Source organism: Lissotriton vulgaris, chromosome 3_1 (assembly GCF_964263255.1).
Source record: "Lissotriton vulgaris chromosome 3_1, aLisVul1.2, whole genome shotgun sequence".
Classification (NCBI taxonomy): domain Eukaryota; kingdom Metazoa; phylum Chordata; class Amphibia; order Caudata; family Salamandridae; genus Lissotriton; species Lissotriton vulgaris.
In genome coordinates, this window is record NC_141689.1 from 952,506,366 (window position 1) to 952,523,495 (window position 17,130).

Here is a 17,130-nt window from a genome sequence, read left to right on the forward strand (position 1 = left end):
AGAGGTGTACTCAGGAGCAGTACAAAGCATAGAACGGTAACTAACAACTCCCAGGGAGACGGAACGGCGAACCTGACTTCGCACGTTTAGCATACAAGGGTTTTATGCAGAGGGGGAGGGAGGGAGGGGTGGGGGGTGAGGGGCGGCTCGCCTGTATTGTCTTTAATTCTTTTACCTATTCACTGTCTTCCACACAATTTTCACCCTCTTATCTACACATTTCCCTACAAGAAGCTACACCTTTACCAGAAAAAGAAAGAAAAACAGAAGAGCTAACTCTGGGACATACAAGGAGCAGACACCAGCACCACACCAGGGAATAAAACCTAGCGGGTGGAAGAGGAACGGAACAGACGTGAACTTGGGGACGCAAAATAGGTTTACCAGCGCTCCCCTATCTTAATAAATGACACCAACCAACAAGCTTAGCCTGGCCTGGGCCTCAACCACCCAGTCAAGAGGAAAAAAATACTTGACTACCTGGCCAAAAGTGAGGGGTATGTGGTCTTACTACAGGAGACTAAGCTATCTCTGGAGGATATCAAATTAGTTAAAGCCAACTGGATATCCCAGGTGGTGTGCTCACCGGCAGTAGAGAAGAAGCGTGGGATAATTACACTGTTAGCTAAGAACTCCAATTTAACAATAGAAACACACCAACACGACGAAGAAGGAAGAGTCCTGGTAACACATCTAAGAAAGGGGGAGGAGACCATTCATGTGGCCAACATTTACCGCCCTAACACGGACGACCCTGCATTCTGGGAGGAAGTATCACACAAGCTAGACTGCATTCCAAAGAGCGACCTTACTTTGGTCTTGGTGGACTTTAATATTGCCCTGGATCACATACTCGAATACACAGCCACTCCCAACCCTCAAGTGCTCATGCTACACTAAATAACACCTGCGTCAGATTCAACCTCAAAGACCCATGGTGGCACCCTGGTACTAGAGACTACACCTTCTACTCTAACCCGCACAACTCATACAGCAGGATAGATTACATACTAATCACAGGTCCCCCCACACACACAGACACACACACACACACACACACACACACACGCACACCCACACACCTAATAGAGCATACTGAAATAGCGCCTAGACTACCCTGACCACTCGTGCATCAGCCTAAAGCGGAGCGGATGCCACAACGAGACATTCCCCGAAGATGGCGCTTTAACAGCAACGTCTTGACCGACCCAGTAAATAAACCAAGATAGAGGAGGCCATAAAAGAATATCTTAGCCACTACGACCCACAAGAGACTGAACCCACTATATTATGGGACGCACTCAAAGCGACCGTCAGGGGCACAATAATCGGAATCAAGGCCAAAATTAACAAAAACGCAAACCGGCAACTGGCCCAGCTCGAGCAGGACATAAAGACTGGAAACTGCCCACGCCAAGGCCATACATAACACTAGCACCTTAGCAGACCTCACTAAGAAAAAATACGAGTACAAAAAAATACTGAGCGAGAGGGCCGTACTGTGGGTGAAAAAATACAAGGCCATCAACCTTTGCGAGGCACCAGTTCCGGATGGGTACACAGCTTTTTTTTACAAATCCTTTCTGGTGCACCTGAAACCCACCATGAAAAGGGTCTTCAACCACTGTGCGGAGAATGGATTGGGATCACAATCCATTTCTGAGGCAAACATAATCGTAATTCCAAAAGAAGGCAAGGATGCACAGCTACCCAAGAACTACAGGCCCATATCCTTAATTAATGTGGACTGCAAAATATATGCAAAAATCCTGGCAGCAAAACTTAACCCCGTACTGCCCAGGCTAATAAGCAACTCAGGGGTAGGCTTTCTAAAGACCTGCATGTCAAACGACAATGCCAGACTCCTATGACATATCCTGGAACACGCTACCAAACTAGCAAGTACCAAACTACCAACCAGCAGTGGCATTCACCTTAGATGCCGAGAAGGCGTTCGTCAGAGTGTCATTCTACCTTGGGGAAGCATACATACGAAAGGTACTGGCTCTGTACGGAGACCCCAGAGCATGCATTGTCGTTAATGGATCACTTTCCGACCCCCTCACACTACAACGCGGAACGAGACAGGGCTGTCCTTTGTCCCCCCGCTATTTCTGCTGGCCTTTGAACCCTTGATCAGAGATATCCAGGCTAAAGAGAAGGTATCAACGGCATGGACATTAAACTAGCCGCTTACGCGGACGACATCCTCATTGTGACAGAGCAGCCGAGTACCTCCATAGGGGCCCTGATAGAAACTATAGAAACATACTCAAACCATTCAAGATATAAACTAAACCGGGACAAGTCAGAATGCAAACCCCTCAACATCCACACCACTAGGGACTCCCTAGGGGGCCGGGTTTGACTAGGCAAACTGGGTTCATCAAATACCTAAGTATCCACTTCGGCAGCGACCTTAAGACCACACTAGATCAAAATGAGAAGCTAATGTTACAGAAAACAAAGGCTCTCTTGGAGGCCTGGCCTCCCAAATATATAACCTGGTGGGGCAGAATAGAAACAGTGAAGATGTTATCACCCCAATGATTAACTACCTGTTGAGCATGCTGAAACTTTTCCTCACTGACGACTTCCACCGCAAAATGGACAAGCTGATTAATAAATTCCTATGGCGAGGTAAAAGAGCGTGTAGAAGTATAAAAAAACTAAGGCTAGACAAAAAACTTGGAGGACTAAACCTAGCAGACTACAGAATCTTTCAAACCGCCTTCCTAGTAAAGTAGGGAGCCTACTGGATGTCGCCCCCTCAAGGGTACATGCCGGTGTGGCTATTAATCGAGCGAGCCATCCTACACAACCTGGACCCACTGGTACTACTAACAGCTAACAAAGACACACACGCCTCCAGCCCAATATTCAAAAATACAAAAGTTGCCCCATTTCAAATTAGACAAGAAAATGGAGAACAATGTAAGGAACTCGAAGTGGGAGTCTCTGTGGGCCAACAGCAAGATTAAATACAAGGGGAAATGCCTGTCTATGGAGGCGTGAAAGATGAAGGGCATCTCCTACCCAGCCCAACTGGCGGAGGAAGGCAACCCCACCACATTCGCCACACTTAAGGAGAGGCATAAACTACCAGACATCAAGTTCTATAATTTCTTAAGAATCAGAACTGCACTAACAAAAGCCAAGCTAGCACAACACCCCCATCAATTATACAATATATGGCGAAACTCAACAAAATAGGCCACCAAGTATCGCACCTATACAAACTACTACGCCCATCCTCCTCCAACATTAACGAATCGCCATCGAATTACTGGGCAAAACAACTAGGCACCCCACTAGGTGAACATGACCCAACTCTTCTCTGGACGTCCCCCTCACGTAACAAAATCTCCCCAGTACTATCCCAGACAAAATACTGGCTACTACATAAGACCTATTGGACCCCGGCTCGACAAGCGAAGCTAGGCCTCAGGGAAAACGACCTGTGCTGGAACTGTGGCAGCGAAAAGGGGGACCTAGCACATCTCATCTTCTACTGCCACAAAATCAAGGAGTTCTGGGGAAAAATGTTTGTTTTCATAAAAAAGGCGCAGGGGTGCACAATAAAACCAGTGTTCTCTACCCTTACAACCGCATTCATGACCTCGGGGCTAGCTTCACAGCACGACAAGGATCTGCTGAGCCTCCCATTGACCTCAGCAGTGAAATAGGCCCTGGCCAACTGGAAAGATACAGCTAAGGCGACATCCAAAGGCTGGCTCAATTGGGTGCCATACCTCAGGGGCGCAGATAGCTCCACACTGCAAAATTCACCCTGGCGACGAGCTACTAGAGTGATGTGGACATCGCTTGACTTGTACCTGGACCCCTATGAGCCACCGTGAGCGCATTTGAGCAGGGCGGCTGCCCACAAGCACTGACTAGGCCCATGACCAAATCACTCTTCTTGTACACTATCTCCTCTCTTTTTTCAATATTATTTTTCCTCCCCTTTTACCTACTCTTAATCTCTTAGCAAGAAACTGTAAAGGGGGCCAGCCTAGCATGTATATCATTTACCTGTAACCATGACAATAACAGCCAAGGTAGGCTGATACCCTGTAACTGTAAGCGATCTTACATGTCGATAAAAAGTTAATAAACTAATTTAAAATTAAAAAAAATAAATTAATGAATTGGTCTGGTCTCGGTACACAATGAAAAACCATTTTGCGGTGCAGCTCGGTTTTTAGCTCTGGGTACCCTGGGTTCTTGGAGAACCTACATACATACCCCCACAATCAAAAGGGACTAGCGAACTAAATTTACTTTGCTTTTGCAAATCGGTCATGGTGACAAAAAATTACAGATGAAAACATTGTCCTAAATGGCTGTTTTTTTCCCTCTCGTTTTCTATAATTATTTCAGCTGTTAGTTTCCTTTGGAAATCTTGAGGGGTGTACTTGCTGAATTTGGAATTTTTACAGTGATTTGCACCACAGACTGAAAGAAGGTTGAAAGCACAAAAAATTGGAAAAAGAAGCGCCCTTTTTGAAAAACGCCAAAACTGTGGTTAAAAAAATTGTTTTTTTCATTCAGCTCTGTATTTATTTTGAAATCTGGGAAGATGGTGACCTAAGCACATCAAATAGTTTATTGATGCCATTATGAAAAAAAACACACACTTTTACCTAGAGCACTAGGGGGGGGTGGGAAGGACGCAAATTTGGCTTGGATAACTTATGTTGACAAAGTTATGGAGGTCTAAGAGCGAACTACCCCAGAAAGCAAAAGAAAACTGCTTAGCACTTGGGACTGGGATGGCTAGCAGTGGAAAGTTGAAATACCTGCTGCTGCCTTGGAGTGCTACATCATACCCTCTACCACACACAGGTGGATAATATGCTTAAAAGGGTAAAATAAAAGGGCTTTAGTTTATAGTGGGATTGTCAAATAGCTCACTAAAGGACAAGTAAGGATATTAAGATTTATCTTTGAATTAATTTTTAGGTTTCGCTGGGGGACGGAGCCGTTAGGCTCCTCCTCCAGAGAAATCTATTGAGTACAGTAAGCACTATGGAACACGCCCCCCGTCCCATTCGCTAGCTCCATAAATGGATCCTAGCCATTGGACGAGGGGCCTGTCCATCAATGCCGGACCAGACACGGGGGCGTTCCCGAGATTCTTTGGCTTTTGCCGACGTCACGCGACGCCGGGAACGCCCCCGAGTCTCCTCCGGCCGGGCCGTGCTTGCTGCTGTCCTGCCTTGTGTCCCTCCTCCCGCCGTCCCCACGTTTCCCGCCTCCCTCCCGACGTCCGTGTCCTTTCCCGCCCCACTCGTCCTCTCCCGCCCGCCCCCCGAGAGTGCTTGCTGCTGTCCTGCCTTGTGTCCCTCCTCCCGCCGTCCCCACGTTTCCCGCCTCCCTCCCGACGTCCGTGTCCTTTCCCGCCCCCCTCGTCCTCTCCCGCCCGCCCCCCGAGAGCGGAGGAGGGAAGCCCGACTCGCCCAGCATGAGCCACGAGCCCTGTGGGAGGCACTAGGACCCAGGGCCGCATGAAGGACAACAGGTAACCATTATTTGAGCCACGAGCCCTGTGGGAGGCACTAGGACCCAGGGCCTGCTCGAGGGTTTCTTCAGCCGGCCGGCCAATCCTAGCGCGGCCGGCCGGAAGTGCCCACCCTCCCCCCCCCCCCCCCCCCCTCCCCCCGCCGCCCGGGGGAAGAAGGAAGACGGCGGCCCACAAGAAGTATGGCGGCCAGGCTCAGCCATCAGGACTCCATGGGAGGGGGAGAAGCCGCGCCTCCTCCCGGGCATCCTCCAGCAGCATTGGCGGCGGATCGGGGTGCGTGCTTGAGTTGCTGCCAGCCGAGAGCGGAGGAGGGAAGCCCGACTCGCCCAGCATGAGCCACGCGGTAAGCACACTAGTAAACAAGGGACCCTGACTGTCGTCCTTCAGTGTGGGTCACTCTGCCACCCCTCTCATGCACCTCAGCTGGCCTCACCACTCTGTTAGACAGTGATCGAATTCGGCCTGCAGGGATCCACCTTTTGTTGTACTTGCTGTAAGACCAGGCCTGGTTGGGTGCCTCCTCCTTTAAGGTCCCACTTTCTCAGCATGGGTCAGGTGTACCTCACCTACCCGTATATTAATGGCTAGCCCTATCATGTATCCCTGCAGCCTTTGGAGACACTTCAGACATTCAGCCTCATCTGTGTTCTCATCAGTTTGCGGAGCCTCCCTGGGTCCCTAGAAGATAATCAACTGGGTATACGACTTCTCTGATGACTTGACATTGCCTGCACCAGTGGTGGTATACAACGCACTGACAGGTTTCTTTAGGATTTAAGCAGCATGACATGGAGTGAATTTAGATTGCAGCCTCCATCTTAGGTCGTAACGCCACACCTCGCCACTCTTCCAAGCTCCAGGAATTGCTGCTTCTGATAGGACCTTCACAGGGTGTATTTTCTCATGTTGGTTAATAATACCTCCTAGGATTGTGTGGCTCTTTCTTCTGGGTAGACCACACATGATATTTACATCCTGGCTTTTTAACAGTGCTTCCATTGGTTGGGTCTTTGTCGGTGCTGGGTGTACTTCATACAACAGGTTCCATGTGAATTCAAGGTCAGCCTTAAAATTCTGACCACTTGTAAAGTAGTAGGTATGCATTGCCGTGTCTAGTCTCACCCTCTCTCCAACACATCATGTCTATTCCCAGTGGCGTCCACTGCACCATGTTTAAAGCAATACCATGCCTCCGTACTGCATTTTTATTCCTATAAAATAAATAAATACAAACTGCTGGTTAAAAACCTATCTGCTGCGACATAATAGAGTTTTTAGGAATTTTGATGTGTGTTGCTGAACATCCAGAAATAGTTGAGTCTCTGAAGCAGCCGCTGCAGGTAAGAGGGGGGAAGGGGGGTAGGGGAGGGATTTGGAGAGACGACCAAGAGGGAAAATTAATTATTTATTTAATTTCCCCTTGTAGTCCTCTCTCGAAATCCCCCCAGCTGGCTCCACTGCTCTTGCCTGCTGCGGCTGCTCTGGAGATGGTAGAATGTGTGAGGCCTGTGGTGTTATTCCTTCTCATTAAATTCCAGATTCCTTAATTGTCGCAATCAAACCACTCCTTCAAAATATAGCGTTTGTCTGCCCCCTTCAAATAGCAGACTTTCATAGAGGAGTGTTTGATGCCTAAATAAGACACAACTTGATATGCCTCTTCCTGTGGTGGAAACATGCTACTGCTATCTGCGGCCTCCTTCGGCGGAAGAAACAACTTGACTGTTCAACTACTATAATCAGCTCTGACACTAGGATGATGCTAGGGTGCACATTTGAGTTTTCGGGCCACTGGCTGTAAGATGTGGCTGTACCTGTTGGGTCAATCATTTTTCAACATGTTTAGAAAACTCTAAACAAGTGAACCACCTCAGTCCTGACCTTGTCAAAGGAGTAGGACCCGCACATTGCTGTTTCCTTGCACCACCCTTTGCTGGCGAAGTAATGTGTCCCAAACAGCTCTGTTAGTGCCTCTCAGGCCAGCCCAAGCGCCGCAACTGCTCCAGTACTGGGACCCACACACTGCTCTGCTGAGATACCCACTCCTGAGCTGCAATGCCTCTGCCTTTCCAGGACTCGGACCCGCACGTTGCTTTGCCAAGGTTTATTTGTGTGGTCGAGAGTTGTCCAATAATAACGCCCACGAAGAGCAGACAGGAGCCTCTCGAAACGCTGCTGTCCTGGCCTATCATCAAGTTGGGATGTCAGATGGACCAACAGCAGCAACCAGGGCAACAGAATCCACATCCAAAAGTAAACATGTAAGAAGACACGTGCACATAAGGAACACCTGCATATGAATAATACAAAGCCCCAATATATCTCCCTTTCTTAACAAAACAAGAGAGTGAGAATACATACACCATAAGATAAGAAATGTTCAAACCAAGCTGTAAAAACAAAAGCGATACAGTGAAAAAGGAGAATACACAGTATCACCTAATACAAATAATAATTGTATTTTACAGGCAACACAGTTATCCTTCTAGTACCATTGCCAGTGGAATCAGAAGTAGAAGAATTAGAAACATTGGTGTTAAGATCACTGATTCTTCAACCTCATCACTCGCTTCCTGGTAACTTGACTCTGTGTGAGTTTGAGATGAATTCATATAATTTACAGTGACACATTCAGGAATTTGAATATCAGGCTGATACATGGAATGTGTGGTAACACTGCCAGAAGTAAAGTCTTTTACCTCTACACCTACATCCCATGTAATACAACTACTTCTCTCACTATCATAAACAAGCGTCTTTTTCTCTGTTAACTCCTTCTGAATGGTTTGGTACTCACAACCGCTCCTTTTATTCAACATCCACAATTTTTAAGCAAAACAGCAGAACGTGTGACTCTTACAATTTGAGTAGGATGAGATGCTAAAACTTACAAGAGCAGGCGGCACAGATAACTTATCAGCAGTAATAATAAAAACAGCTATTCCCCTTGGAACAACTTGCTCCACCTGCTTTTTCAAACAAATTCTCATGAAAAGAGCTTCCGAGATTGCTGGAAGGGGCAGTCACTCGAATCTGGGGTACACCTCCTCCACCTCTGGCCAAGTTCGACCCCCCGCCCCACGTATGGAGCTCTCCCTTCATTGTTTACCTCCTCTCTTTCATCACTTCTCCCTTACCCTCCCTCTATTTCATGCTAGAGGCTTCATGCGAGCCTCAGCTGGTGAAACTCTGCTTCTGTGCCACCCCTGACCTCTGTGTGGGGCTCTTTGCATGTGTGTGGGGCTCTTTGCATGTGTGTGGGGCTCTTTGCGTGTGTGTGGGGCTCTTTGCGTGTGTGTGGGGCTCTTTGCGTGTGTGTGGGGCTCTTTGCGTGTGTGTGGGGCTCTTTGCGTGTGTGGGGCTCTTTGCGTGTGTGTGGGGCTCTTTGCGTGTGTGTGGGGCTCTTTGCGTGTGTGTGTGGGGGGGCTCTTGCGTGTGTGTGGGGGCTCTTGCGTATGTGTGTGGGGGGCTCTTGCGTGTGTGTGTGGGGGGCTCTTGCGTGTGTGTGTGGGGGGCTCTTGCGTGTGTGTGTGGGGGGCTCTTGCGTGTGTGTGGGGGGGCTCTTGCGTGTGTGTGGGGGGCTCTTGCGTGTGTGTGTGGGGGGCTCTGTGTGGTGTGTGTGGGGGGCTCTTGTGTGGTGTGTGGGGGGCTCTTGTGTGGTGTGTGGGGGGCTCTTGTGTGGTGTGTGTGGGGGGCTCTTGTGTGGTGTGTGGGGGGCTCTTGTGTGTGTGTGTGGGGTGCTCTTGTGTGGTGTGTGTGGGGGGCTCTTGTGTGTGTGTGTGGGGGGCTCTTGTGTGGGTGTGTGTGTGCAAATGCAATACGTCTTGCATTTGCGACAGAGTAAGCTATTGGCATTGTAAATGAGGATGCCATTTATTTATCTGTTTTCAAAACCAACACATAAATAAAAAGTTTGCCATTTACAATGCCAATGGCTCAAACTTTTCCGAAGGCGAAACCGTTGCATTGTAAATGCTTGTTTCCATGTGCTGCCAAACCAGTAGCGTCTGCAGCTAGTTATCATCAGAACTATTACTGAAGATCCAACCCCTCTGACATGGGAAAGACGGATTCATGATTGCTAGAGTTGTGGGATGACTGCAATTCCTTCATGCACGGGACATCTGACATAATTTTGGATCTGCATACCGTCAAGCTGACTTCCTTAAAGCACTGCATTCTTGCTCCCCCCCACCCCATTAATTTAAGAAACACTTTTAACCATTATTGGAAAAGTAAATATAGCCTGCTTACTTCTGTAAATCCCAAGAACCTAAAAACACATTTCTGAACAAACTTCTCAAGTTCCAAGATAATGGAATCCACTACCCAAAGATTTCCGATTCAATATTTACCAGCTACCATTCCAGAATTAAAAAATCTTCTTTTTAAGATGTACATTAAAGACTAACATTTCTTTTCTTCCCCTACAAGTTATCTGATGCCTTATCTTTATCTTTTTTCTGTAACTGTTCTATGTTATTTGTGAAGCTCTGTGTTGTCGTTGTGGCTAAGTCTCTGCTGTAAAGATGGTGATACTAAATAAAATGTTTAGGCTCAGACATATGCATAAAAATTGTATAAGCATGCGTGCATAAAACATCCATATAAGTAGCATTCTGATAGATACATCTGCCGTGTGGATTCCTCACCTTGTGAATATCCCCCTTGCGCCAGCAACATTCGGAAATTCTTTTCGTAGCCTCGCGCCGACGTGGATAGGACGTCACAGAGACACGGCTCCACTCGCGACTCCGCTGACGTCACCGACGCCTATAATAGGCCCACGCCGGCGTGATGACATCAGTTCCCTTTTTTCCGCGTCGTCGACGCTAACGGTTATCGGGAATCTCTGCAGCCAACTGGTACTTGGTTGCCATTTTGTTGCAAATTTCTGCTTCTCTGTATCCTGTCTCTTCGACGATGTCATCCAAGAAGACCGGCTTCAAGCCCTGCAGGGAGTGCGGTAAAATGATGTCTATTACCGACCCCCCATGATGACTGCATCTGGTGTTTGAGTTCCGACCATGATGTGGAGGATTGTTCTTCATGTCGGAAGATGAACCCGAAGGCCCTGAGGGAGAGAGAAGCCAAACTCCTGGTTGCGAAGGTGAAAGCTGGGAAGGAGAAGTTGTCGAGGTCTCGTTCTCGAAGGGCGAGGTCGAAGTCGAGATCTGGTTCTCAAGAGAGGTCGTCTTCGAAGTCGGCATCGGATCATGTTTCGAAGTCGAAGAAGAAACATAAGAGGAGGAGACATGAGTCCCGACGTCGGTCTGGTAAGGAGTCGGGCTTGAGGTCGAGGTCACCGAAGAAGATACGTTCGAAGGTGGTTACTCTCGAAGTCTCTGAGCCTGAAGGTGAGACCTCACCTTCGGAGTCGCATGGGCGGTCTCCCACTCCGGCTCCGGTACCTTCCCCGGCTCCGAATCAGTCTCCGGCGCCGTCCCCGGCCCGTGAAGAGGAAGAGGCTCGGGAGGTTGTGGATTCTGCGCCTGTTGAAGAGCCGAATCCGATCCCTCCTCAGGACCGGCCTGATGGTTTTCAGCCGCCCTTTCCTGCTCCAGGCCAGGACCCTTCAGCGTTTCTTAAAGCTATGTATGGCGTATTCTCAAGGGCGTGGTACCCCTCTGGTGCACCTTCGGGTCCCATGGGTCCTTTGGCTTTCAGCCTGGGAGTTCCTCACTCCTATCCTCCTGCTCCATTCATGCCTTACATGCCGGCTCCGACGCCGCATTGGCAATTTCCGGCTCCCCCGAAGTCGTCGACGCGGATTCCAGCGTCGCCCGCTCCAGATCGTCCTCGAGGGCATTCCTCTGTGCCATCGGATTCGATTCCGGCGCCGGTCCCGAATCCGTCGGAGACGCAGCTGGATCCGGCTGTGAGGCGTGTGAAGGAGAGGTCCAGAAGGGAAGCTCAACGCCTTTTGGAAGAGCAGAGGTACCTGGATTCACATTCAGATGTTGAGGAAGGGGAATTGGAGGAGAGCTGTTTTGAGGAGTTGGCGGATTCAGGAAGTCTTGATTTCTCTCCACAGTGGGAGTTGCCCTCAGGCTCTGGTGCTCCTTCTAAGGATATCCAACCTTACCATCTAGTTATGAGGAAGGCTGCTGAACTTCTTCAATTGACTTAGCCTACAGTGGAGTTTAAGTCCAATATCCTCACTGAGGTCTTGCATTCTCCGAATTCTGTGGTTGAGCCTTTGCTTCCATTTAATGATGCCTTGACAGATCCTATTATGGAGGTATGGAAGAAACCATTGTCGACTCCTGCGGTTTCTAAGAGTGTTGTGAGGAGGTACAGGGCTGCTCCTGAGGACCCGGCTTTTCTGTCTTCTCATCCTTCGCCAGAGAGCCTGGTCATTCATGCTGCCTGTTCTAAAAAGAGTCTTAGTGCCTTTCCTCAGGTTCCATGTGAAAAGGAGGCAAAGAAACAGGACCAGGTTGCAAAAAAGACCTTTTCATCGGCGAGCATGGCGTTGAAGTCAACTAATGCCACTTGTCTAATGGGAAGGTATGTGCATGCCCTGATGGATTCTTTGCGTGTCCGGGTTCCTAAAATTCCTGATGCCAACCGGAAGGATTTTGAGGAAGTGATTTCTGATACTTAGGCGGCGGCTCCCCAGGTTATTCGAAGTGGTCTGGACACTGTCGCCACAAGGAGGTCAGCCTGGTTGAAGTCATCGGACTTTTCGGCTGATGTTCAGGCGACTTTGCTGGATCTTCCTTTTGATGGTTCTGGTCTCTTTGGAAAGAAGGCGGATGCGGCTCTTGAGAGATTTAAGGATTGCAGAGCGACAGCTAAGTCTTTAGGTCTCCAGATCAGAGGCACTTCTTCCAACAGGAGGTTCAGGGGCTTTGGTCGCTCCTTTCGGAATTTCCGGCAAGGCCAACAGCAGCAGCAGCAACAGCAGCAAAATTCTATGTACAGATCGTACAGGGGAAAGCAAAGAGCGCGTCCTCGTGGACGTCAGCCCTCTTCCTCCTCCACCTCTTCCAACCCCCCTGCCACAGAAAAGCAGCCCTAGATCCGCTATTCAGGATCATGTGGGTCCGGTTGGGGGTCGGCTTACCCATTTTCTACAGGATTGGGAATCGGTTACAACAGATCTTTGGGTTCTCAATCTTGTAGAAAATGGGTATGCCCTTCCCTTTCAGGAATTCCCTCCTGTTTACCCTCCTGGTCAAGGCTTTTGCACCGAGGAACATCTGTCTCTTCTGCAGGAGGAGGTTCTAACTCTGTTACGAAAGGGTGCGATAGAGGTGGTCCCAGAGCAGGAAAGGGGTCAGGGATGCTACTCCCGGTATTTCCTGATCCCCAAAAAGGATGGCAGACTTCGTCCAATCCTGGATCTCAGGATCTTGAATCTCTATCTGAAGCAGGAGAAATTCAAGATGCTCACCCTTGTTCAGGTTCTTCAAGCGCTGATGGAAGGAGACTGGATGGGGTCGCTCAACTTGCAGGATGCGTATTTCCACATCCCTATCCTGAAGTCGCACAGGAAGTATCTCCGTTTTACGGTGGGATCGCAACACTACCAGTTTGCGGTCCTTCCGTTTGGTCTTACTACTGCGCCTCGAGTCTTCACCAAGGTGATGGCGGTGGTGGCAGCTCATCTCAGGAGGTCGGGGATACCTGTGTTCCCTTATTTGGACGACTGGCTGATAAAAGCGGAGTCGTCAGAGAAGGTGCTCCATCATCTGCAAGAGACAACTCAGTTGTTGTTCAGGTTGGGTTTTTCGATAAATGTACCCAAGTCTCACCTGGTGCCCTCCCAGCGCAACCTGTTCATAGGTGCCATACTGGACACTACTGTTTGTCGTGCATTCCCTCCTCCTCAAAGGATTCGTGACATTCAGGAAATGATTCCTTTATTTTAAAATGGAGCGGTCGTTCCAGTCCTGAAGGTCCTTCGCCTGCTCGGTCTGATGGCTTCTTGCATTCTGTTGGTCAACCATGCACGCTGGCACATGAGGGCACTCCATTGGTGTCTCCGCAGGCAGTGGTATCAGCACAACGGGGATCTCGGGGAGTCAGTGAAGATCTCCAGAGAAACTGCAGCGGATCTGTCTTGGTGGAGCGTGGAAGGCAATCTGTCGCAAGGAAAGCCTTTCCAACTACCTCCATCGGTGGCTACGGTGATAGCGGATGCATCCACTCTAGGGTGGGGTGCTCATCTGGGGGATCTGGAGGTCAAGGGTCTTTGGTCTCCAGAGGAAAGGTTGCTTCACATCAACCTTCTAGAGTTGCGGGCGATACGTTTGGCGCTCAAGGCCTTCCTCCCTTCCCTTCGCGGTCGGTCGATCCAAGTCCTGACGGACAATACGACCGCGATGTGGTACGTCAACAAGCAGGGAGGTGTGGGGTCGCAGTGTCTCTGCAGAGAGGCTCTGCGTCTCTAGTCCTGGGCTCAGGACCACCAGATTTGTCTGATGGCAAATCATCTGGCCGGAGTTCTGAACGTTCGTGCAGACAGTCTGTCGGCAATTCTCTGCCGACCACGAGTGGAGGCTTCACCCGGAGGAGGTTCGTCACGTCTTTCGGGCTTGGGGGACTCCTCGGGTGGACCTGTTTGCCACTCCGAGAATGCTCACTGCCCGTTATTCTGAAGCCTCCAGTATCCGATGCAAGGAGCCTTGGGGGACGCGTTTCAGTTAAGTTGGAGAAGTCAACTCCTTTACGCGTTTCCTCCCATACCTTTGATTCCTCGTGTTCTGAGGAAGATTCGCCAAGACCGGGCCCAAGTCATTTTGGTCGCCCCGGATTGGCCAAGAAGGGTGTGGTATACAGATCTACTCCACCTCTCCTCTCACCCGCCGCTCCGTCTCCCTCTCAGGGCAGACCTCCTCTCTCAAATGGAGGGGCAGGTTCTACATCCCCACCTCCAGACATTGCACCTTCATGCCTGGAGATTGAACGGGGCAACCTGATTTCCTATTCTCTCACGCCTGACGTGGTGGATGTCATCTTGTCAGCCAGGCGTGACTCCACTAAGACTGTCTATTCATGTAGATGGTCGAGATTTGTCGCTTGGTGTGGTGAAAATAATATTGACCCTTTAAGAGCAAGTTTGTCTGATGTTCTCCGGTTTGCTCTTTCTTTGGCGCAGCAAGGGCTTGCTGTTGCTACGGTTAAGGGCTACCTTTCGGCTCTCTCTGCTTTTATTTGTTTGCCTGACCAGCCCTCTCTTTTTAAGTCTCCTGTAGTTTTAAGGTTTTTGAAGGGTCTTGTAAACAAGTTCCCTCCTACACCTTTTATTGTGCCTCAGTGGGACTTGAATCTTGTCTTGACCTTTCTGATGGGTGCTCCCTTTGAGCCTCTTCATAAATGTCCTATGAGGCTTTTAACCTTTAAGGCAGTTTTCCTCGTTGCAATAACCTCGGCAAGGAGGGTGAGTGAGCTTCAAGCTCTTAGTTCCAAGCCCCCGTTCCTGACCATTCATGCTGATCGGATGGTTCTAAGGACCAGGGCTGCTTTTCTTCCTAAGGTGGTGACTCCTTACCACCTTGGTCAATCCATTACCCTCCCTACCTTTTATCCTCCCCCGCACCCTTCCAAGGAGGAGGAGAGGTTGCACCGTCTGGACCCCAAAAGGGCGGTGTCTTTTTATTTGGACAGGACTAAAGACTGTCGCTTGGATGACTAGCTCTTTGTTGGATTTGCTGGCTGCAAGAAGGGGAGAGCGGTCCACAAGAGAACCTTGTCAAGGTGGATTGTCCTGTGTATTAAGATCTGCTACTCTTTGGCCGGTAAGGATCCTCCAGAGGGTATTAGGGCTCATTCCACTAGAGCTAAGTCGTAAACCTCGGCTTTGGCTAGAGGTGTTCCTGTGGAGGACATTTGTAGGGCGGCAACTTGGTCTTCCCTCCACACTTTCGCGAAGCACTACTGCTTGGATACCGAAGTGAGGAGGGACGGTCACTTTGCGCACTCTGTCCTTCAGGATTTCCTGGTTTAGAAGAGTGGACACCCTCCTCCGGGAGTGGGGACTGCTGTGGGACTCTATTCACAAGGTGAGGAATCCACACGGCAGATGTATCTATCAGAAGAACAAGTTACTTACCTTCGGTAACGCTTTTTCTGGTAGATACTATATCTGCCTGTGGATTCCTCACTGACCCACCCGCCTCCCCGTTGTCCACTCTTCTTTACCAGGGTTACTGTATTATATTGTTAATATATTGGATTGTTAAGGAGTTGTTTTATTTGCATTCTTGCATTTGCTCCACACTGTGTTTTTCTCCTTGGCAATTGTTTTTTGTGTATACTGTGTATATTACTACTGTCATTGGTCCGTCCGTGTGCCTCGATGGCACGGAAAAAAGGGCGGAACTGATGTCATCACGCCAGCGTGGGCCTATTATAGGCGTCGGTGACGTCAGCGGAGTCGCGAGCGGAGCCGTGTCTCTGTGACGTCCTATCCACGTCGGCGCGAGGCTACGAAAAGAATTTCCGAATGTTGCTGGCGCAAGGGGGATATTCACAAGGTGAGGAATCCACAGGCAGATATAGTATCTACCAGAAAAAGCGTTACCGAAGGTAAGTAACTTGTTCATATAGCAGCAATACCCCCCAGCTCCCTGGTCACTATAAATGGAAGCGAGACTAACAAGTGTAATAGGTACACTGAGCATACATCGCAAGTCACTCTGACCTTACTAATGGGACTACCTGGATTGCACAAATTTATATAATTGTCAACCACAGATACTAGGGGATGCGGTTGCTTGTTGCAATTGTTGGTAAAAAGATGATTTTTGTTGGGTGATAGTAAAGTAACAAGCATTTTACCACAAAGCACGAGAACATTCAACAAATTGGCAGAAGCAAACGTGCGAAGTATCTGAGTACCACATACCTGTGAATATTAGTGAGAATTTGAAATATGCAAGACACATGATTGTTTAAGAATTTCATCTGTTCTAAATTTAATTTCAGGATCTCAGTACTCAGGAATTTTGTGCCTTCTCTGACGTTACCTTACAATGGCCTCAGCTGTAATTAGCTCAGTCCCCACCACGGCTTCCAGATTTGCTTTGCTTCAAGTGGACAGTGGCAGTGATTCCGACTCAGAATCTGGCAAATGCCAGTTGGGCCAGACGACAAGCAAGTCTCGTAATGCAGGAGCTAGTGGTACAAAGTCCAACGCCAATGAGAAGAAGAAAGAAAAGAGGAGAAAAAAGAAGGAGCAACAGCAGAGCGAGGCTAATGAGGTACATTTGACTATGCCATGGCTTTTTCACACTGCATTCAGGGGAGGTGTGGCTTTCATGTATTTTTTAGATGATTTGTGAGTTAAAGATTTTGTATAAACCCAACTTGTTCATACGACCCTAATTTTTGTATTGACAAACTATCATTCCGTTTTCGATGCATTCTGAGCATGTATTACTTGCAACAGTGTAATGCAACCCTAATGTAAGGCCATTCTAACTTACTCTGTAGAATTTTGTTGTTGATAACATTTTCAACTGTACTACAAACGTTAGTCATTTAAAAAAAAAATGTTTTATCACATGCTTATTTACAATCTGTAGATTATTTGACTGGAAATGTATTCTGACATAACATTATCTTCAGGACCTATAAACGGAGCTACTGGAAAA

General features: G+C 48.7%; 1 protein-coding gene across 2 annotated transcripts in view; it reads left to right on the forward strand.

Annotated features, from left to right (window-relative positions):
- GKAP1 (G kinase anchoring protein 1) overlaps positions 1–17,130 on the forward strand; it is an 863,343-nt gene that overhangs the window by 93,598 nt on the left and 752,615 nt on the right. For both annotated transcript variants that reach the window (XM_086961315.1, XM_086961316.1), the window contains exon 2: positions 16,463–16,737. In XM_086961315.1, coding sequence (XP_086817441.1) covers positions 16,510–16,737 — 228 coding nt within the window. In that variant the 5' untranslated portion in view covers positions 16,463–16,509. The remainder of the gene's footprint in view (positions 1–16,462; positions 16,738–17,130) is intronic.